At 42.4% G+C, this 24,650-nt stretch overlaps 1 protein-coding gene across 1 annotated transcript in view; it reads left to right on the top strand.

The window, feature by feature from the left end:
* The window catches only part of man1a1 (mannosidase, alpha, class 1A, member 1), a 172,471-nt gene that overhangs the window by 82,242 nt on the left and 65,579 nt on the right, over positions 1-24,650 (top strand). The window contains exons 3-4 of the mRNA XM_023999506.2: positions 166-281; positions 9,427-9,507. Of these exons, the coding sequence (XP_023855274.1) occupies positions 166-281; positions 9,427-9,507 (197 nt within the window). The remainder of the gene's footprint in view (positions 1-165; positions 282-9,426; positions 9,508-24,650) is intronic.

Genomic DNA, 24,650 nt, shown 5'->3' on the forward strand with positions numbered 1-24,650 from the left:
CACTTACGGTTAGAACTCCCAGCTGCCCTGGAGATTTTAACCTCCTCTGGTCTTAATGGTAGAAACCTGACTCTGACTGTGCGGTTTTTCTACCAATACAATATGTTGCTATGAGAGGAAAATAGGATACGGGTCCTCAAGGCTTTGTTTTGTTTGCCTTCCCAGGGAGCATAAAGGGAGCCACCATCGTGGATGCCCTGGACACCCTATACGTCATGGAGATGTATGAGGACTTTGAGATGGCCACAGAGTGGGTGGAGAAGAACCTGGACTTCAACGTGGTGAGTAGAACCAAATAACATAGAACCCCCTTGTCTGCTAGCTAGTAGAACCATAGAACACATTTGACTGCTACCTAGTCAGCCACTGACAAGCTCAAGGACAGGAGATCTAGAATCTGATTGGTTAGGCAAGCCCCACTGTAATTAGTAGGGAAAGAATACAGAGCCACCCAAGGCATTTTAATGCAGGAAAGCTGAACTCCGTCTTACATCATTTCTACCAGCAACGCTGCTGTTTTTTTTATGCTTGTGTGTATCAAAGTACATCCAGCCAACTTGACGAAACTGTGGGAAGCATTGGTTTCAACATGGGCCAGCATCCCTGTGGAATGCTTTCGACACCTTGAGTGCATGCCCCGACAAGTCAATATTAGGAAGGTGTTCTAAATGTTTTGTACACTCAGTGTATGTTTTGATTTCTAAGACATTCTAAGGTTTGTATCATTCACAACTAAATGTGTCAAATAATTCTTAAATCTAGCGTATAGGACCTGTTTCAAATGGTAACTTTTACACTCAACATAGCCACTTCAAATGCGAACTCGCTCCGGAATGGGAAAAATATCCTTTATTTTATTCAGCTATGGTCAATTATATTATTCTTACAATAAAAACATATAAAATAATTGCACGGGACTTATAAAAATATCTTGTCTGCTAAATGAACTAGACTCCTATTCTGTTCTTCTGACAGAATTTTTCTTTAGACCTGACCAAAATAATGGATTTATTGTGATGATGTATATTAAATTGATTTATTCGACTTGTTTTAATGTAGATGTTCCAAAAGCGTGCATCAGCGGCTTGTATGCGTGGAGGCCTGGAGATGCTAAACATATTTATGTTAATTAACGGTCAATTACTGTGAGACTGGCAGTCATTTGCATGACAATAACCGGCTGACACAATTTCATGACTGCCACAGCCCTACCTACCCACGCACTCGCACATACTTACAACCCAAAATACACATATACTCTCTCTCACTCTCTCACTCTCTCACTCACACCATAAGCCCACACACACACACCATAAGCCCACACACAATCACACGCACACACATGTATACTGACGCCACACACAATCACACACACGCACTTTCACACTCACCACATATGCTGCTGCCACTGTCTATTATCTATCCTGTTGCCAAGTACCTTTACCCCTGCCTATATATACAGTACATAGCAACCTTAATTACCTCGTACCCCTGCACATCGACTCGGTACTGATACTCCCTGTATGTAGCCATGTTAATTTTAATTCGTTATTCACTGTATTAATGCCTCTATTTTTTTTCTTCTTATCTTTAACTCTGCATTGTTTACAAAGGAAGTGACGCATAACATTTGGTTTGATTTGACTCCAGGTAATTGGACCCTGATGAAGTGCTCTGTTTAACACTAGAAGAGCCAAGTTAGAGCTTTTTGACTAAATATGAATAAAACATTGAAATATCTGTGCCATGTTTAAAGTCATGCCCTCTGTCCTTGACTTTTCTTAAATATGTCTATTTAACATACGTATGTTCGAATTTCAAATCCTCCTACAGAGTCGCAGGTAAGACATTTTGATTTCTATATAGTATCACACAGATTCAGAGGTTTCCAAAACACCTACCATTGCCAAATAACTTTTTTCAAGAATACCCACTTTCATAAGTTCCACACTTGAGCATGAGGCAACAGCCTAAAATAAACAAATAAAAATGATTTTATATATATATATATATATATATATATATATATATATATATATATATATATATATATATATATATATATATATATATATGAGAGAGATTTTTTTCCCCTATTCTAATGTTACCCAATACCTTCATTAACACAACCAAAATATACTTTTTCTGATAGCATATGAAATGTATTCATTAGAATGTTGGATTTAAAATGACTCATTTTGGCTTGAAGGGATGGGTCCCTCAAGGCCTTTCTAGTGTTAGACAGAACAGGTAGAGTACTCACCTGGAAGGAACCACCGCGTCTGTCTGTGGAAGTGGACTGAATGAAGTCATCTTAATTCCACTGTTTGGGGTAGGGAAAGGAGCACTTAACTCTTGTATTTTTTCCTAATCAGTCAATATGGACCCGACTCATCAGTTTGAAGGTAATGTGCTTTAGGAGTGAGGACTTTGTGTGTCTATCAGATAGAACACATTGCCTTCCTCAAGCCTTTCACTCTCACTGATAAAAGGATATTCATTAAGACAGTTTTTCCCTCCAGACTATGCATAGGAAACAAATTACTCCCAAACACTGAGACGGAAGAGATGTATAAAACAGTTTGAAAAGGCTTTGTCTCAGACATTGCCACACGATATACAAAACCTTAGCAATCTGACGTGATGTGTATATCTAGGAAATTGTGATATTGGCAATGGTGCTCAATAATGCACAAATACACAGTGGAATAACCCTACAAACCAACCCCCCAGTCTATTGGACTGCAATAATTAGTATTTGCATTGTAGTCCACACCTGCACCACTCTCAAATGCTTTGAACCACTCTGTTTTTTTGCATCTATTCTTAGCTCAGCATGTTTCTCCCCATTGGTCATGCCTCAATAATTTGTGATTTCTCTGCAAGTTTTTCTTTTCTTTCTTAAATGTTGTTTTCAAGTCATGGTTCCTTTTACAGCTTTAAAAGGAATGTCCCACTTGAGAGAATGTCAAACTGCAGTTTGTGCAATTTTTGTATGTGAACTACTGAACCATTACTTAGCCCTGTAATGCAGTTTCTATGATCAATTGAATGCCAGAGGTGAGGAAGGTTATAGCTAAAAGAAATGTGATGGCTCATCAAGGGAAAATTGTCTAACCTTTCCTCTTTTCACTGTTGTTAACCCTAGTTGCTGTGTGAAATGAACTACCATGGATTAAGGAAGGGGTGGTGATGGAGCTGAAGAATTTAGCTGAGGTAGTTGGAGTGGAAACAGTGAAAAAAAACACCTTCAGTCTTTTTACTTTGATGTTTCCTCTGCCTTCTTAGACCCTGCCCATGTTATGGAACCAGATTCATTATTTATTCCCCTGGGAGAACCAACTCGTTAAGAAGCACTAAATTCTTGTCCACCCTTATTTTTTTTCCAAATGCGGGAGAGAGCGAAAAAAAKCACATTAGTGATCAGACGCATTCATGAAGAGTATTAACAAACTTTTAATTGAAAGGCATTGACTTCGCTGCCCTCGAGCAATTCCAACAATAAAGGAGCTCACAAAAGCCCTGGTGGATTGGGCATTAATATTCACTTTGTCTTCTGAATACAGAATATTTATTTCAAAGATAAATACAACCCCCTCTTCCATCTCCTTCTCTTCCAACATTGTCTTAACATGGATGGAGCGGTCTGTGGTTTTCCATTTGGCCCCAACCTCTGTCATGTTCCTCCATCCCGCCTCACTGTCATAATAGTGAGGGGCCACGACAGGAATACTGAGAGACAGGAGCATACCACTGCATTTCCTGATGCCTCTGTTCAATACAGATCCACTGGTACAGGGGAGACGTCTCGGAGTCTGTTTTAATGTTCAGGTTTCAAGACAAGGCAGTGGGGATACCGGAATTACGCTTGTGTTAAATATCGAGCCAATTGATTGACCCAGACTACTTGCATTACCCCCCTCCCCCACACACACACACCAGCTCCTGCCTGCCTGTGTGTCTGTCTACCTGATCATGACAGGTAGACAGACACATAGGGTCAGAACAAAAACAGGTCTGGTCAAAGCAAACAGCATGGACTATAATGGCCAGGGACGATTTCTCTTTTGTTTTCCCCTCAGTTCTGCTGGGAAGAGGTGTAGAGCGAGAGAAAGCAAGCAAGCGCCCATCTTTATTGGCCTCTGCCTTGTGCCCAGCTGCAATCTTTCATCTGGTGAGCTGTGTGTTGTGGGCTGCTGTGAATGGCAAGGCCAGTACATGAACAAAGGCAATGGCTGTATGTATTATGGAAGGGCCCCGGCTCCGCCGTCAATCCGCAGGCAGGAGCTGTGTAATGGACTGCACAGCCTTGCTGGACATCAGCCTGCAAGATAACCTTTCAGAGGCTGGAACAAAGATACATTTTCTAGCCAGAGGTTTGAGGGAGGCCCCCCCCCTCGCGCCTTTTTGTACACGCACACCTACACACACTCGCACACTAAAGCACGTCATCAGAGGATGAATTTCTAAGGGTCCTCTGACAGCTGATCCACAGACATGGCAGCATGTTATTGTGTAGCAGTGTAGGCCAGGCTTAGAAAGAGCATTCGTGCATCATCTCCAGGAGTCAGTTGTCACTGCTGCTCTTTATGTCTACACAAGGGCTTCCTTGAGATGATTTTACTGTCAGGGAGTATTATTGTTGTTGTCATTCACTAACATTGCTCTCAACGTTGTGATGGGATGGAGCTCAGATAACTGTAGCCTCCGCTCTAGAACCTCTACACAACGTTCTGCAATTCCATTTCTCAATCCCATCTCAAAGTAATTTTCCCCTGTAGTCTGATTATTCTATTGAAATGGAGCTCATTCATTCAACACGTACAGGGAGTATAATTTAATATGAGTTGGCCTATGAAATCATGCGATTTAGGTTGAAGATGTCCCTTGATTTGACCTGACTAGAGGTTTCAGTAGGTCAGGAGGCTGAGGGCTGTGGTTCGGTCTGACACCATGAGCCCCAGCTGGATGGGCCTTGCCTTATTTTAGCGTTCTATTAATAGCAACGCACATGCCCCGCCCACCTGAGGATCTGTCTTTTTCAGCCATTGAGGGGTGCAAAAGCCACTTAAATCTTGCTGGATTGATTGCTTTCATTTTACTCCTGCGACTCTTTCATAATCTTGCTTTTTGCCTGTCTCCTCCCCCCCCCCCCCCGTCTAACGTTCCGACCGCGGAAATGTTTGTAATGACCTGTCAAACACACCCCGGTAATGGCTGAAATGGTCTCAATGGAATACATTGTCTTGCTGTTATTTAATCAGGGAAAACCCATCGAGACATGGGTCTCATTTACAATGGTGCCCTGAGGACAACAATACAACAAATTGATCTCATTAAAGTCATTCAACATTAAAGTCCTAAACTGCCATAGAGGCACCAGTTAGTCAAGATATAGGGAGTTTTGAAGACTATTCCAAAAATGGGGGGGCACTAAAATTGAAGGCAGATTTACCTAGATCGGTACATACTAGTGGAACTTCGAAAGTTAACCATTTCTGTGAACGGGTTTGGTGTTTTTTATTTTAACAGTGAAGTGAGGTAGGTCGGAAGCTTGTGTAGTAAAGCTTTGTAAACAAAATGGGAGTAATGAAGTCTACACGACTTTAATCAGGATCAGCCAACATTTTGATACAGGATGCAATGATGCATATTAAAACTGTCACCTGTGATAAAGCGAAGGGCACTATTGTAGGTTTAGGAGTGGTGGCTGCTGAATTCCCATAAATGGTGTCACCAAAGTCACAAACTAGCAGGGAAGTTGACTATACAATCTGCTTCCTYCTGTTTAGGGAAAGATCTGATCTAGTTCTATAAAATAAGCCTCCTTTAAATCTCAGCTTCTTAACTAGCTCATCCGTATGTTTTGTAAGTCACATTTTTGTCAATCCAAAAGCCAAGATATTTATAGGCGGAAACCTGCTCGATGAAATGCAGAAATGCAGAAATGTGTATAACCATCTGAAATACTTCTACGAGAATTATAAAACAGCATAATTTAGTTTTTTCCCCATTTTAAGTACCAATTTTTTAAATAATCATGTACTTTCTGCAAGGCGACAAAATCAGATTGCAGCTCCAATATCGCCTGGTCAGTCGTATGGGCAATGGCGTACATAAGTGTCATCAGCATACAGCTGAATGTTACAGGTTTATGCAGATAGACCAATATTGTTTATATAAAGAGGAAAGGTCCCAAAGTCAACCCATGTGGGAGACCTTTTAGTAATATCGAGGTGACTTGACACCATCAGAAAGCACACATTGTTTCCTGTCTGACAGATGGTTCCTAAACCAGTTGCAAGACGCCTGGTCAAGGCTAATTTCTGACAACCTTTGAATGAGTAGGGAGTGGTTGAGGGAGACTAGTCAGGATCAAGGGAAAGATCAACGGAGCAAAGTACAGAAAGATCCTTGATGAAAACCTGCTCCAGAGCAAGGTTCACCTTTCAACAGAACAACGACCCTCAGCACACAGCCAAGACAACGCAGGAGTGGCTTCGGGGACAAGTCTCTGAATGTCCTTGAGCGGCCAAAACAGAGCCCGGACTTGAACCCGATCGAACATCTCTGGAGAGACCTGAAAATAGCTGTGCAGCGATGCTCCCCATCCAACCTGACAGAGCTTGAGGGGATCTGCAGAGAAGAGCTATCCAAATACAGGTGTGCCAAGCTTGTAGAGTCACACCAAGAACACTTGAGGCTGTAATCGCTGCCAAAGGTGCTTCAACAAAGTACTGAGTAATGGGTCTGAATACTTATGTAAATGTGATATTTCAGTWGTTTTTTTWAATCTGAACTTGCCATTATGGGGTATTGTGTGTAGATTGATGAGGAAAATAAACAATTTAATCAATTTTAGAATAAGGCTGTAACGTAACAACATGTAGAAAAAGTCAAGGGGTCTGAATACTTTCCGAATGCACTGTATGTACGGCAGGACCAAATCGGAGAGATGGGTAGAAGAAAGTCCATGTAATGCTTTGCAGGTTAGCAATAAAACCTTGAAATCAGCAGAGAGGCTGAGTAATATAATACAATTGTGTTTGTTTTAGTCAAGATTCTAACAGCCGTATTTAGCGCTTTTATTATTTCTTATTGTTGTTGCGTTGTCGAGAAGGAACCTGCAAGTAAGTATTTCGTTGGACAATGTATAAAATGTGTATCCCGTACTTGCAACTAATACAACTTGAAAGACTTTGCATTTTTACTAAAACAGCAGCAGGAGGACTTCATACATTAGGGAATTCAGCAATGACTCACCTCACGATACCGTGTGAGAGACTGCTCTGTGTTTGATGTAAATATTAATGTAAATTCAAATTGTGTAACCTGTAACATCTGGTCTGAATACATTGAGGCTGTCGTCAGTTTAAGTTATTTCGGCGCTCTAGATTTGACCCCTTTTACGGAATTCGCACCATTAATGTCTACAATACGTAATCACATTTAGATGTTCTTCAGGTTTTTTTGTACCTCATTAGTATCCACAAAACGTATTTGCTCTCATGACACTTTATTTTCTAACCCTGGCAGTAAGTGCAATTGAACACTGAGTGCAGTGCAGAAGACGCTCAATGAAATCCTCTTGACGCTTTGGCCTCACTGAAGTTCTTGACTGAAGGACAGAACAGCCCTCTGATGTCTTGATGTGGGTGAGAGACAGGGCCTCGTGATAGTGGCTGTCCTCAGAACAGAAGTAATCCTCTCTGAGAGGAAAGCACCTACGCTACAGTACCTAGCTAGTAGCTACAGCAGTGTCCTCAGGATACCTCAGAAGAGTTCAACCCCTCCTCAACAGTTAATAAGGTGTGCCAAGTCCTTCTGTCCACAGTCAGGCAAAAATCAGTACATTTCCATGAATACAAAATGCCTTCCCCATTTGAACAACTGCCATCTGTCATAATTTGAAGTCATTAACACACCATTGATAATGCTAGCAGAAATATTACGAATTTGGATTTCACAGTCTGCAGGTTTGCAGGACTAAATACATTTATTTTAATTATAAGTTAGTCTGACGGCCCAGCGTTAAATTATCTTGTTTGCCTGCCTGCCGCACGTTCTCTACTATTAAATAATAGAACTGTATCTCTCCGGACCAGATTAGTTTACTCATGTAGAAATTGTGAGTCATAGTACAGAGAAGCCTTCGTATTGAGAACCTCTATGAAAAAAATACATAAATGTTTATTCCCTCATCTGCTGTTTGTCCCAAACAAATAGTCTACAAGAAACAAAAGCCAAAGTTAAACATTTCCCTCTCAAATATAAAATAATTGCTTATATCTGGAAATGAGGACAACAAAAAAAGTCTTAGCTACTGATATTTACTTGTTATTTGGTATAATTACCAAGCGTTGTCACTGAAACCATAATGAGGTTGTTTATAGCCCACCACCACCACCATTACCAGGAACAAGTGTTTCTCATTAAGTTAAATCCCATGCAACAATGGACAATGCCCCCCCCCCCCGCKCAGTTTTTTAAATGTGGTCCACTCAAAGTACAGGCAATAACAAACTTTTCCTCTCACTAAAACCTCAAGGAATATGCACATAGTAATATTAGATTAACATAAATATTTTAAGACCACTCTACATGATCTACCATTTTGATCTATCATATAAAGCAAAGGGCTCGAGGTTAGGAGGAGGTTATCAAAACCATTTATCAGTACTAAAAGTACTGTAGGCCTCTAGGACTTTATTCTGAATGAATGGGCTCCACATGCTTCTTTTCAGAGTAATGAAAATCTACATGAAGAATGGATATGGGTAATAAGTCTGGCTATAATAATGGAGAAAACAAAGCCTGGGGCCCTTCGGAGGGAAATGGGCTGAGTGCAGATCTGTGTTTTGGCCTGATGGGATTGTCAGGAAGGCATCTCATCACCACTTCTTATTGGTTCATGTTTGTTGGTGGCGACTCATGCTTCCCAGCTTGACCTTAAGATGAAATGACACTTAAATTGCAGGGTGGCTATTTTCTCAATTATAGATACCTTTTTCCAGAGTCGGTTAGCCTCGGCGCTGTGCGAGCTCGGCGGGAGTCCATTCTCTGACAGCCCCTCCTCTCTGTTTTCTGTCTTTACCATGGGAATACATTAGTGGATCTCATTCATTTCAACAGAAATGGTCAAATGTTTGTTGTAGTATTAAGTGGTCTACTCAGATATCTTCTCTGAGTTATGGAGGCGTGGCCTAAGGGTTTTGATACCTCAGTGTGTCTTCAGGTGTAGCCCACAGCGTTGTCTGTCTGTCAGTCTTTACATTCGGTGTGTGATGTGAGGATATTCCTGCCAGCTGCTGCATGGTGACTCAGCAGGTTGAATACTCCTACTCATGAATCCTTTGTCTCTCTCTCTCTCTCTCTCTGCTCCCATCCCTCTCTCTCTCTCACTGTATTTGTTTGTTCTCTCTGCAGAATGCTGAGGTCTCAGTCTTTGAAGTGAACATCCGGTTTGTCGGAGGACTGCTCTCCGCCTATTACCTCTCCGGCAAAGAGGTATGTACCTGACTGTGAAAACGCTGATGCTGCTGCCCAGAACTTTGAATGCTACAACTGGACAAGATCTGATGCATGTGATGAGGAGAAGAGGACCTAGTTCATTCCTTTTGACCCCAGTTTGATAGAGACCATGTTAGCTGAGATAATTACATAGAGGTAGCCGCCAATAGTTGAACAACCATTTCCCCTCAGTTTAGAGTGATGCGAGGCGTTAAATAATCTTCTTGCAGCCATGTTGGAACAGCGTTGTTCCAAAGTTGCTGAACGTTGAACTGTGAAAGAGAGGTGAGCGCTTTACTGCCCGCCAATCTCTTGAGTGCAGGGCAGTCCTTCAGGGAGATGTAGAGCTATGAAAATATATCAGGGGTTTAGCTAATCTCTTCTGAGAGGAAGGCTCCTTCTGCCTGCCAACTCTGGGATTTGTGTGGGACTGCAGTTCTCTCATGTTGTCAGGAAACTATCTCTTTGGGACCAAACCCGTTTTCTGTTGTGAGTACTATCAGCCCTCTATTTCTCTTCATGCAGGCAGAGGTTTTTAATGACCTGCTCTAATGACTGGCTTGAAGATAAGATAGTCATAGATGCCACCAAATAGGCCCCAAAAAAAKCCTGTTTAAAAGCCAACCTGTTTTCGCAAAGTGCTTCTAATGACTCCTCCAGTTGAATTTTAGCAGGCAGGAGGACTTTTCCAACCAGAAGATCTATGCTTTTTATCTCCCCATTTCAGTAGGGTTTCAGGGAACTACTGAACCTTGGTTCCAGGCTAAGTGTCTCTCATAAACAGGACAGTTGCAATACCAGAGTGGGAGGAATCCATTTAGAAGTTCAATGAGCTCAGCAAAGAAAGTCTCTTTAGAGTCTTTCCAAGTCTAAAGGGAATCTGAAAGAAACAGAAGCAAAAGGAGAAGCTGATCTTTGTTTCCTCTGTGTCACACCAATCACTGTGAACGCTCAGACTTATTATCAAGTCGAGAATTACAGAGGCTGGAAACTCAGTTGGCGTTCTGAACAGAAATTATTTTGGCCTCTTACACATTTTCACCTGCAAGAGGTTTTTAATGAAATAGAGAGCATACTTCCCCGCACATGTCGCAGGACTGCGTTTAGATTATGAAGCCATGCATCATTCTGAAGGATGCTGTTTATCAAACATTGCCAATTATTTCAGAGCAATTATCTCATTTAATATAATTTTCCTCCAATTAAGGTAAAACGGTAGGAAAGAGGTCCTCTTGAGTGTTTATGCAATTTGAATTACTGGAGAGTGAGGTTGACAGTAATGCTTTACCTTTTAACACGAGGCTTCTCGAAGTGCTCTTTGCTGACAGACCCCAGAAGCAGCCAGGGTTTTGAGTGTGTTATTTTGCTACAGGAAGTGTCAAGAAGTTGTGCATGCCTTTGTCGTGGTTACCATCATTTTGTTCTGACACGCTGGGAGAGACACTGGGGGAATTTTTCATCACCGTACAGCATGCCCTGTAAAAAATAAAATAAGCTGGCATATTGGATTGCTATGGAAATTCCCTGTATTAATGAATACAAAATAACATGGCAATGTGTTATGTCCAAGACTTGCACACAAAAGCTGGAAAGGCATTGCATTGCATGCGGTGTGTGGAAATCTCATTGAATCTCATAGTCATTTTTGCTCCCATTCATATTAATGGTATTTCTGGACTGTAAAATGTAGATGAGATGTGGTTGAGGAGAGGCAAGTCACACCGTTAAGCAGTGACAGGAACAGGGGTGAGTGGTTCATAGAAGCAACTACAATGGTATCCGCCCGATTTGCAGGTTTATTATTTTACGGTTTGGAGAGTGACTATGTAATCCTTTTATTTTGTTCCCGGTGTATTTATTATGTTAAAATCCTCTCTGTAAGAGGCACTATATCCCGAGGCAGATATCCACAGGACTAAAAGGGCTTACAGTAGGTAGATGTACCAGCCAGTTCATGGTATTTTATTTGCAGATGAATGAACGGCAGGGAAATTGCCAGTACTCTAGTGACGCATCATGCGGTAAGGCTACAGGTTGTGCAGGTTTGTGGTTGAAAGCAACACCTTTTTTGTGGTTCTTGTATTGGGAAGCTTGACCCATGCCGTTTTTCATCATAACCACACGTGATAAGTGTGGCATAATGCTGTTTTGTAATGCTCCGCAGCTTAGCCTGGTCATTGCTTAGTCTACAGGGATTTCCACAGGGAATAGGGTGTTTGAATTACCTCACTGTATAAATCAATTCCCATTATCTCCAAAACACTGTAGAAAATAATATCCTTGAGTGCAGCACTGGGAAATGTTGTCATTGACAAACATAACTAGTGTACCAGGTGTGTTACAGTGTTGTAGTGAACTCCCCTTCATTCTCCCTTGTTGTATTTCAATATCTGTACAGTGAGGCTGTGTCACTCCCAGCAGATTGGATCTCCTCTCTAAAACTGAGCGCACATTGCTCTGTTCACCCTTTCATCCTCTAAGAGAGGCGGACCCATTTGATGTGAGCCTTCAGAACCTGAGTCCAGGGAGCTCCTCCGAGTCCTGCAGGAGAAGGTAGAGGGAGTCGGTTATGTACACCCGACCCACTTTAAGCTGCCTGGAGCAAGACAATGGAGGCTGAGACACGTGCATGAGGCCCGGTGGTGGGTGGGAGGGGAGATGGAGGCAGGCTCTGAGATCTCTCCCTGGCCCCTGCGCCAGGCTCCGAGATCTCTCCCCGGCCCCTGTGCCCCCCTCCGAGATCTCTCCCCGGCCCCTGTGCCCCCCTCCGAGATCTCTCCCCGGCCCCTGTGCCCCCCTGTGCCTTTCGCTTGGCTAGAACTCAAAGCAGGCTGGACCCTTTGATGACATTTTGTATGTGTAAAACTACACAGATGCACGGCAGGACAGCCCCAGCCCTGCATACTGATAAGGCCTGTCCTTGTCTGTTAGCCAGCCCTGAGATGCCCGATAGGAAGAGCTAACAGACACTTGATCATCATCATGGTGAAGGAGCCATAAAGAGCCTCTCCTCCTGATTCGCTCATTGTTCTTCTGAGTGGGAGTGGCCTTCGTCTGCATCGCAGACAGCTTAATGTAGTGCCAGATCAATTTTCCAGGACCTTCTGAAATGAGCTATTGATGCAGTGGAATTGTTAACCATTCATAAGTTATGCTGAAGTGAAGGCCACCTAGCCCCAGGTCACCTCTGATTTAGACCTTGGTTGTTTTTCCTACTATGAGTAATGGATGGGATTAATAGAGGGCTGATTTAGGATCAGTGTTATTTATGGCTGGCCAGTTTTCCATCTCTGACGTGTTGCTGAGCGGGACATGCCGACCTGTCAGAGCAAAGCACTTAACGTCTCAATGGATCAGATATTGAGCGGGAGCCATAAGTAATTTTACATAACTGACCGAAAGGAATCAGGAATGAATGGGCTGGATGGATGATTAAAGGTTTTAATATCCACTCAGAGATTAAGGACAGCACAAATACTCATCCACGCTCTTACCTGATTACTGTGACAATCTTACGCTGGGGAGCTTTTGATTATCTTGGATATTATGTCAATCAGATTTGTATTCTCAAGGAGAAGGTTCTTGGGGTAAAAACGCTCCCTCACTAGTGGACCAGTGTACCTTACATGTACCTCCATGCTCCATGGGTATTCAGACTAAGGGTTCAAGTGAGCACTGAGTACCCCAGAATGTGAACGTTTTACCATGTCAGTGGAAGGAATATCCCGTACGACTAAATAATTCAGAGATCCGGGGAACCAAGTTAAATACCTCTTTGTGAAACCCGCCTAAAACATTTTGCCAGTCATTTCATGGCAGGGGGTGCATTAGGCTGTGCTATGTCTGAGGCATTAGACAAATATTGTATGCAGATGTATTGCAGAGCTAGCAGTGCTATTTAAACAGTGTGATTCTCAGTGTGCTGCTGTTGAAATAGGCCCAGTGTCTGTCTGTCTGCTGGTCACAGATGATCAGGGCCTGGTCTGTAGGGAGTCTGGCAGGGCTTTGCTGGAGCACAGACAGCCCTGGCTGTGGAGCTTCTCCCAGATACATGGAAGCTGCCTGTTGGATATCTCCCTCTCCATTCTAGATGCAATTTAGACTGGATCTCATATGCTGCCTAAGATTAAAAAACCTGGAACCAACCAACCTGCCTGTTTGTGTACAGGAGCTAGTTACTCTCCTTAGCCAACGATTTAGCTACTAAGCCTGGCCACTGCAGTCTTTTTATCTGTTCTCTGTTCAGTCACATTGTGTGACTGGCAGTGGTCCTTTTGTAACTCTCTGTAATGAGTCATTTCCTACAGTACTCTGCAAGTGGTGTACCCAGAGCCCAACCACTGCCAGAGAGGAACCCAAGGCCATAAGCTCTGCAGGCACTGGCTGATGGTGTAGGGAAAAGTGTSTGTGCTTTCACATCAAACAAGGTTTGAACAATGTCACCGTAGGTGTCTCGTCCTTTTCTTATGTTTTGTTATAGAGCTTAGGCTACAGTCCAACTGAAGATACCAGCCTCAGGTTTTGGTTTCTACACGTTGCTATGGAGATGATCAACATAAATGGGTGGAAAGGATACTTCAAAGTGTATAGCCTTTGGAGTGTGTTGCATTGTCAAAGGGATAAGCACACAGACACTGGATCTGTTAGTCACTCACTCATCCACTGACCTTTGAGTTTTAGCATTTGCACAGAATAGTTTTCCCACCGCGTGGCTTTTACTTTTAAATAAGAAGGAAAATAAAATCCATTGGTTGTCTGTTTGTCTCCTGGTTTTGTGTGAGTGAGAATTAGTCCAGTGGAACAAAACTTCCCAGCAGCTGAGACCCAAGGTCAGCATTGGAGTGGGCCTTCTCCCTCTGTCTGAACACAAGATTTTAGGTGTGCCACGGGTGATGAAGCCCACTCCTATTTTTCTCCTTCTCCAACGGGCTGTAGGCAAAACGCCAGTGTGGCCACCAAGCAGGAAACGCTAGCTACCATATAGAGCTGTCATGAAACCACACCAGCTCCGCAGCTGCTCTCAGCCTGTTTGCTCTGTCATCAAGTGGCTAACTCTGTTTGTGGCTGTGAGGGTTGTTTGGGAAACATGGTTTACCGCTGGCCATCTATTAAAGCAGAGTCTCAGACAAGGAAACATACATTTTCCCTGCACCTGCCACGTCCTGTATCCTCTCTTGTCAGTCAGTCAAGCCGAAAACACTGTCATCCGTTCCAATTTCGTTATACAACTGTGATGGGATCAAAACAGTGTTGCCAACTTTTTGAGCACAGTCAGGGAAAGTAGATTAGTAGGCAAAGGTCATCTCTGGCAAGGAAGGACAAAGTCATGAGGGACTGTTGTTGAATCAAAAATTTCAGTTGAGTCAATATTTTCCTCTGTATGTTATTTCGTTTCCCACTGAAATGCTAATGCAGTCTTCATGCAATCTCCGTCTCTCAGAGACAGACATTTTGTGCATCTTCATTTTTTTCTACATCTGTCGAGATGAGAAGCKCCCCCCCCCCCCCCCKRSKCKAGCGAACAGATCAATGAATCATTTCAAACTGCGATTCTCCAGTGACTCACTATCACCAGACCCCAGACCCATTCGCTCCCATTGTTTGCTCAGACGACATTCCTCTATTTGCATGTAAATCACAACTCATTAGCAAGCGGTGGGCTGAGGCTCGTTACCACTGTTTATTGCTGTTTTGGCTGGTATGATTAAAAAGTACATCTGACTTGTTTATGGCTGGCGGTTGGGGCGCGACAGGGGGGATATTAATCATAGCCAAGGGTCCACAGCCATTTGTATCTGTCACAAGACATCGGCTCTTACAGAAACCACTCTGTTTGCTCTCATTAAGCCACAACATGTAGGAGAGAGAGCGTCGTCTACCCTGTTAATGATGGCTGGGCCAGTGTTTTAGAGTGCCATCTTGGATGGGATATGTTTAGCCTTTTACAGTTGGTGACTGACTAAGTCTCGAGACAGAAATACAGTTGTACCTGGAAGGGTAAGTGCTGTGCTGTCACTCAGTCTGTCAGTCTTCCCTCTGGCTTTGGCCACTTGCCTCAGAGAAGTGAGCCTGGAACCTTTTGTTTTCCTACCCGGTGCTTATCTTCTAGTGGTCTGTATTTTCTCTCTGATCTATATGGCTTTTTCAGTGTAAAACACACTGCAGAATATTCTTTGGCGATAAAATGGAATAAGAAATTGAATTTTCGCTCTTTAATCCAAAGATATGCAAACTTCTAATAGCCTATATAGGAAACATGTTGTGTGAAGCTTAATATGCTTTAAATAAGCAAATGAAGGTGATATGAACAGCAGCATACAGTTATGTTCTTTGCCGTAATGGAAATTGCTTGTCTGGTACTTATTTTATCTACCCCTATGAACATAAGTCAAACTTATATTTGCCATATGTTACTATGCATCTCAATGAACGTACATCCCCAGCTGAGGTGCCTGGAGGTTCCTTGCAATCTGTGAGAACGGCACTCAAGGTGGCACCAATTAATATCTTCATTGGAACCACATAAAGTTACTGTGTTTCCACTGGGAAGGTTTTCACCGTGAGGCATCACACAACAGAACTGCCATATGGCATCATTTAGAACCTACCACATTACAAAAAGTGTGTTTTTATGTTTTGTAGGCAAGCTAATTGTTCTGTGCTTACCTGACAATAACTTCTGTAGTGTTGCGTCCCATTTGTGTGGTAGTCTCACACCTGGTAGATCTCAACAGACTCTCAGGGATCATAGTATGCTGCATTGGAGTGGGAGTTGAGAGTGCAGAAATGCAAAGCACTAAATCAAAGCAATTAAACTGTTACCATGTCACACTCTTAGAATTAGGAATTCTAATTGAATAGGATCTCTATGGTCACATAGGATCTCTTGTGTACCGTTGAAAGTCATAACCATCGTGCCATATGTTCCTGTCCATTGGAGTGTGAGCACGCCTGGGGGTTAAATGAAGGTGCATTCATGACTCCTGCTCACATTTTACTCTATGCTTAATACGGCGTAACATCTGCTATGGGCTTTGATGACCCAGCAAAAAAATGGCTGCATCATTATCGTGTGAATAGGACAGTTGTGCTCTTGGTGTGTTAAGTCATTTGGCCTTGCTGCCTGCTGGACTGGCATTTCCTGGCCCTGAGGTCTGGCCTTTTCTCTCCTCTACTCTCTGCCTCCTGCCTGCCCTGGCTCCCTCTTCCTTCCCTAGGAGATGTGCTGCCTGTCTGGTGCCTGCCTGGTGCCTGGTACCTGCCTGGTGCTTGCCTGGTGCCTGCCTGCCTGGTGCCTGCCTGGTGCCTGGTACCTGCCTGGTGCTTGCCTGGTGCCTGCCTGCCTGGTGCCTGCCTGCGTTACCAGTCAGGGAGATTGGAGCAGCGCAGCCTAGAACCACACACTCAGGGATCGCAGCATTCATCTTTCCATTAGAAAGGCTTCTATACAAGCCTCATTAGACTAGATCCTCAGAGTTTACAGTAGAGGTCAACCAGTCAAATGAGAGGCTGGCATTGTGTGAACTCCACAAATTGCTTGGTTTTCATCGTTTCCTCACTCACAAAAAGACCTGCAGTAGGCTGCAATGCTATCTCCTGTATGGGAGGAATGTGTGGATGATGAGATGAATTCAGCAGTCTCTAGTTTGACTGGAAATGTGTGGGGTATAATGCCTGCATAATGTGGAGAAGGAATGCTGTATGGTTTGGCATCTTGTGTTGCCTACTGCTTCTGTGTACCTCTGTTAGAAGGCTGCTCCGTCTCTCTCTGGGTCCTGCGGTTCAGCGCCCACTCCCTACACCTACGTGTCCTCTCAAACAAATGTCTCTCCACAAACACACACACACACAGGGAGTGCATGACTGCTCACCTCCTGAATGTCAGAAGGGAAACAATCTGTGTTGGCCTCAGTGTGCAGTTAGCACCCAAACATTCCATCCCTGCCTACGCGTCCTCAGGTGTCGCAAATGGTACAATGGCATCCCTTGTGTTTTACACATTTTGTTACGTATTCTGTTGTGACATCCTTCCGAGCTGTAAATGGTCCCAGGCCCCTGAGACTTTCCTGTGTCTGGCTGTGTGTTATGAAATATACCATCACGAGAACAGATGAGATTCTAAGACAGAGGAGAAAGGGCCTTGCTGGAAGTCTCTCTCTCTCTCTCTCTCTCTCTCTCTCTCTCTCTCTCTCTCTCGTCTCTCTCTCTCGTCGTCTACTCTCTAACTACTTCTCTGCATCTCACTGCTCTCATCTCTACTCTACTCTCTCTCTCTCTCTCTCTCTCTCTCTCTCTCTCTCTCTTCTCTCTCTCTCTCTCTCTCTCCTCTCTCTCTCTCTCTCTCTCTTATTTTTCTATAATATATGAGAGAGAGAGACACCCTTCCATCCTGGCACGTATCTTGAACCCCCCCCTCCCTTTAAGTACTGTCAGTTCTGTCTTGTCTGGACAGGGCGCAGAGCCCAGGAGAACAGCAGAGCAGTGAGGCTGTGTCTGAACAGAGAAGTGATGGACTTAACCAGTAACCTTGTCCAGGACAGGGGATGTAGGAGCTCTGAGTTTCAACCAGAAACTTGATTGCAGGTCCATATGTTAACTCTGCCAGTCAGCTGTGGCAGTCTCTAATGAGGTGATTTGGAGCATCGTGGCTTCCTCCTGGAGAAAGTCGCAACAGGGAGGCTCAGAAAGTGTCAGAGCCTTTAATCGAATCCATAGACTAGTCAAATGTATTCTCTGTGTTAGAAGTGAGAGGGAACCCAATGGAGTTGAGTTTGTTTCATCCTCTCGACATGACTGCAATGCTAATGAAGCCATCTGCCTTTATAGACCCGGCCGTTTCGCAAGCCCAATTCACCACAAATCCCATAAACACTCCAAATCCGATGTGCTGTGTTCAAACCAGGGCTTGGAATCAAAATTAATTTTCCAATCATTTTATTTTAAACAGAAGGACAATTCCATTCCACTGTTTCCCGACCAGCAAAATAAAGTTCTTAACCTGTTCCAAACCCCKAAAAAGTACTGGTTTATATCGTTCCTTTTTGTTCCTTCTTTAACCTGTGAAATCCTCAAGTTAACTTTTCTTGATTTATCTCATTAAATGACTTCACCAATCAGTGTGGATAGGCCAGGCAAGCTAGTTGTTTACATGCGTGACGGACAGACAAGTGTAGCCTATGGCGAAAGATTGACATTTTGTGGGTGGGGAGAGGGCGAGAGAGGGTTGAAGAGGAGGAGGAGGAGGAGGCTTGGCTTGAAGCACTGGACATCTTGTTATGACATGCATTTTCTGAATTAGGTCCACATAATTATACCTAGGAGGAGGGGCTTCTATGGAGGAACTGTAGTCATTTCCTACGGTCAAATGACTAGTGGCCTCATGGGTGGAATGTTATTTCATATTTTTAAACTAATTAATAAATGTTATTTACAAAAAACTGCTAACTCTGTATTTGACATGGTACAGGTGTCTTCTTTTTTTGAAGCCCATAACCATGTGTGTGAGGTAAATACTTTAGTTTCAAAGTAGATTAGTTTAACCTCTCTGGGATATGTGGGACGATAGCGTCCCACCTGGCCAACATCCAGTGAAAATGCAGAGCGCCAAATTCAAATAAATTACTKTAAAAATGTAACTTTCATGAAATCACACATTCAATATACCAAATTAAAGCTACACTTGTTGTGAATCCAGCCAACGTGTCAGATTTAAAAAATGCTTTACGGCGAAATTAAACAATGCTATTATCTGAGGATAGCACCCCAGCTAACAATCACAGACCATCATATTTCAACCCTCCCGGCGCGACACAAAACGCAGAAATAAAGATATAATTTATGCCTTACCTTTGACGAGCTTCTTCTGTTGGCACTCCAATATGTCCCATAAACATCCCAAACGGTCCTTTTGTTCGATTAATTCCGTCAATATATATCCAAAATGTCCATATATTTGGCGCGTTTGATCCAGAAAAACACTGGTTCCAACTTGCACAACGTGACTACAAAATATCTCAAAAGTTACCTGTAAGCTTTGTCCAAACATTTCAAACTACTTTTGTAATACAACTTTAGGTATTTTTTAACGTAAATAATTGATCAAATTGAAGACGGGATGATCTGTGTTAAATACCGGAGGAAAACAATGTTTAGCATGCTTTCTGGTCACGCGCCTCTAACAAACAGTACACTTCACTGGAGCCTCATTCTGAACATGGCTACTTCTTCATTTCTCAAAGGAAAAACCTCAACCAATTTCTAAAGACTGTTGACATCCAGTGGAAGCGATAGGAACTGCAGGAAGGTCCCTTAGAAATCTGGATTCCCAATGAAAACCCATTGAAACAAAAGTGACCTCAAAAAAAAGAAAAATTCTGAATGGTTTGTCCTCTGGGTTTTGCCTGCCAAATAAGTTCTGTTATAGACACAGACATGATTCAAACAGTTTTAGAAACTTCAGAGTGTTTTCTATCCAATACTAATAATCATATGCATATATTAGCATCTGGGACTGAGTAGGAGGCAGTTTACTCTGGGCATGCTTTTCATCCAAACGTGAAAATGCTGCCCCCTATCCTAGAGAAGTTAAGACTACCAAGAATCAGTCTGTGTGATCCTGATTTATCCCACTGCAGTAAAAGTTTAAATGTCCTTTGAGCTATCTAGTTAACGTTATCAAGCTTGTGTGTGTGAAGAGATTTAAAAACACGTCATAGCGTTGTCTAGTTAATAAATACAACATGAAATGTGGTAACTAAGCCTATAGTATCCTCAACTCACATTCAAAAAGTTAATCCATTCTTCTCTAGCTAATTAAAAATCGATCTCCCTATCTTCTGAATCACGCTTGTAACGTCAGTACAGCAGCCTATGGTAACTTCAGTACAAAGATTTTCAGCTTGCAGGTAGACACAAAGTGAGGGCTTTGTATAAGTGCTTTGTTGCATTTTTTGTGGGACTAGAAGAAAATAATATTATTAACTATGCTTTTAAAATAAAGGTTCTGTTCCGGACCAGTATGGATCACTTTCGTTCCCGGTTCTGTTCCTTGAAAAAGTCATTATGTTCCGGTTTTTGGTTCTGTTCCCTGAACCGGTTTCAACCCCTGGTTCAAACACACGGCGCTAAATCACCTTGGTGTGCATTTAATCCCAGATAACTGCAGGCAGTGTAAGATTTCTGCTCAGATCGTAAGCAGATCTATTCGCTTATCAAGAGCTTAACCTTGTGAAGGCAATTGTCATACTGAGAGTTCCTCGTTAATAGCTTAGTTACAGGAAGATGTCTCTATAATTGAAGACACTATTACACATGTTCAGGCCATCAAATAATCGGACGAATGACTAGGGATAGCCCATATTAAAAATGGCCTCCTCGGAGCCGTCGTTGAAGGTTAAGTGACAACGAAGAGGTTCGACGTTGAGCACACAGGGGCAGATGGGCAGATCGTGGATAATGTTTGATGAGACTAGCTTGCTAGCTACCGCCTGGAAGATATTACTCCAGTACATCACAGCCTATTGTTACAAGCCAGTGAGGGGATAAAAAAAACCTGTCAGGACAGACCTTAGCACATGATAATGGCTTTCCAGTGAAGTCGAGCAGGTAATGATAAACATGGTCGTGACTAGGGGAAGGCAGCTTGACTCCCACCTCGAATATGGATCCCACCACCACAACCGCCGTCGCCTCTTCTGGGCTGATTAGGCTCTCTGTCTGTGTGCCTGAGTGGTGCCAACTGAAACCTCCCTCTGTGGGGATGGAACAGGTGCTTATGAAGTGTTCATTACTCCATACTACCAAGTAATTAGACTAAGAATCTATTTGCAGCGGAGAGCGAGGGAGAGAGATGGCTCCGCTTTACTGGGTATCGGATTATTAAATGAGCTGTTAGTCAGGAGAAGTCATCTGTTATTATAACCAATGATATGCCAACGTTCACCGAGGAGAACTTATAATGGCTGTAATCATTATTGTGGGGTAACACTTTCTTGTGATTTAATGCATTATGAATTAATTTATAGCTCCCTCTTGTCACCGTCTGACGCATGGGAAGATATAAGTATTCATAACAGCTCATGGCTCCTTAACAGCCTTTAGTACTGTATTAACACTAGAACCACCTGGCCTTTCAGACTATCAGTACCCACTAGAGAATGCTGCCGGGCGCCCCCTTTATCATATGCATCAGATGAATATCAACCCGCAAACATAAGCACCAATGCTTGATAAACACAGTCTTAGAAAAAACATTTTTGTTTCCCTTAGTATACATTTTTTTTGTGTAATCCATTTGATCAACTTTATTTGTAGATTCGATTAGTAATAGAGTTGTACAATTGAATAAAGTCCAGCTTCTTTTGATAAAGTAGAAACAAAAAATATAATGATAATATAACCAGCCAGGTGCACAGGTAAAATTGTTTTCCGTATTCCTAAACAAAAGCACCGCTGCATGAACAATTGTAATTGATGAATTGCATGAAGAAATATTTGTGGAAATATATCCAGACGCTGAGCCGACCAATGGAGGGTGGTCAGAGCTCTCATTTGACGTTAGTTTCACTTTCATTCCGGCTGGGTTCAGAGCGATACCTGTTTGGGTGGCCTTCCAGGTTTAATCATTGACACTTTCGGATGGATATACTTATAATCCCCCATTTTTGTTTTGTTATTTATTTTTCAATTCTTACATTATTCTTATTACCATACCATTTATGTATTGCTTGCAGGGGACTGGGGGTGATGGTTGGGAAGGGGCGGACACCTGGATAGCAAGTTGATGTTTTGTGCCGGTCTGCCTTTGTCATAGCCGTGGGCCGCTCCCCCGAGTAGATTCCCACCAGCCCTCTGTGGTGCTTGTGTCTTGTGTAGGTGTGCGTACATATAATTAATATTTGTACTTTATTATTATTTTATCTCTCAGCATTTTAATAGTATTATCTATGTATATATTTTAAATTAGTGTAGATTATTATTCTGGGGTATGAATGTTTGTATATGTGTGTATGTGTAATATATGTATGAATGTGTATATGTGTGTGTGTGTGTGTTTGTGTGCATCTATATATATTTGAGAAAAAGTTGTGTGTATGTATATATATATATATATATATATATATATATATATATATACTATTTAATTTTTTGTATGTGTGTGTATATGTATGTACAGTGGGGAGAACAAGTATTTGATACACTGCCGGTTTGCAGGTTTTCCTACTTACAAAGCATGTAGAGGTCTGTAATTTGTATCATAGGTACACTTCAACTGTGAGAGACGGAATCTAAAACAAAAATCCAGAAAATCACATTGAATCACATTGTATGATTTTAAGTAATTAATTTGCATTTTATTGCATGACATAAGTATTTGATACATCAGAAAAGCAGAACTTAATATTTGGTACAGAAACCTTTGTTTGCAACTACAGAGATCATACGTTTCCTGTAGTTCTTGACCAGGTTTGCACACACTGCAGCAGGGWTTTTGGCCCACTCCTCAATACAGACCTTCCCCAGATCCTTCAGGTTTCGGGGCTGTCGCTGGGCAATACGGACTTTCAGCTCCCTCCATATTCACTTACTGGATAGGGAGAATGCTAGCCATCCATCTATGGAGAAACATAAAACAATTACCTCTAAAATTTGAATATAATCAGATTCTCTCAGCTAAAATTGCTAAATCTTTTCTCTATGCCAAGCAAAAATATTTTGAGTTTGGTGACAAACCACACAAATTACTCGCCAGACAACTTCGAAACAATGTGAGTGACCGAATGATTCACAAAGTTAAATCTGCATCGGGGGGAAATACTCTCTTCCCCCAAAGACATCAATGACAGATTCCGTCAGTTTTATGAGACTATATACATCTAAAGCGGATCCTAACCCCTTAATTATGCAAAACTTTTTGGAGGACTGTAATCTTCCTGCCCTGAACCAGGAAGATTCTAACTTCCTGAATAAGGAAATATCTCTTGAAGAAATTCGAGAAACAATTAAATCTCTAAAGAGTGGCAAGACCCCGGGCCCAGATGGATACCCTGGTGAATTCTATAAAACATTCAACAACATGCTCTCTCCCTACCTGCACAAAATGCTACTTTGGATGAGGCGTTCATTACAGTTATACATAAGAAGGGTAAAGATCCGGAAGAGGTAGGATCATACAGAACAATATCCCTCCTTAATATGGACCAAAAGATTTTAGCAAAAACTCTGGCTAACAGGCTTAGCACTTTAATTGGCAAATTGGTCCATTCGGACCAGACCGGCTTTATCCCTAACAGAAACTCATTCTTCAATCTCAGGCGCCTCTTCAACATTATGTATTCTCAGAGGTTACCTAACGTGGACCATGCCGTTATATCTCTTGACGTRGAAAAGGCCTTTGACCAAGTTGAGTGGTCCTATCTATTCAAGGTCCTACCGAAATGTAATATTGGAGATGGGTTCATAAATTGGATCCGGCTTTTACTCACTAACCAATCATTGTCTCCCCGATTTAACCTTTACAGAGGGACAAGGCAGGGTTGTGCGCTGTTGCCTATGCTCTTCGCCCTAATTATTGAACCTCTCGCTCAGGCGATCGGATCTCATGCAGCTATACACGGCTATAATACTAAAGATACTCTAAATAAGATTTCCCTATACGCAGATGACATTCTCCTCTATGTAACAGAACCCCACGCTAGTATTCCAGCTATTCTTGATGTGATTCATTTGTTTGGTACCTTCTCGGGATACAGAATCAATTGGAACAAGAGCGAATTAATGCCCATACGGTTGCAAAACACCTCTTGGCTAGAACATCTTGCAGTTAAGTTATCTTCAGAAAAATGTACCTACCTAGGAGTTGTAGTTACCAAACAATACTCATTATTTAAAGAGAATTTCCCCTCTCTGATGCAAAAACTCAAGGCAAACATACAATTTTGGAGAACTCTCCCAATTTCTCTGCTCGGAAGAATTAATGCCATTAAAATGGTCTTTCTCCCACAACTGCTCTACCTATACCAGAACATCCCAGTATTCATACCTAAATTTGACGGATGCATAGAATATGCCCCACCTCAGACAAACTGATATCTCGTCTATATGACGCTTTTCAATCTGTTAGCACACCATCTACAGATGCC

This window comes from Salvelinus sp. IW2-2015, linkage group LG14 (genome assembly GCF_002910315.2).
Source record: "Salvelinus sp. IW2-2015 linkage group LG14, ASM291031v2, whole genome shotgun sequence".
NCBI classification, from domain to species: Eukaryota; Metazoa; Chordata; class Actinopteri; order Salmoniformes; family Salmonidae; genus Salvelinus; species Salvelinus sp. IW2-2015.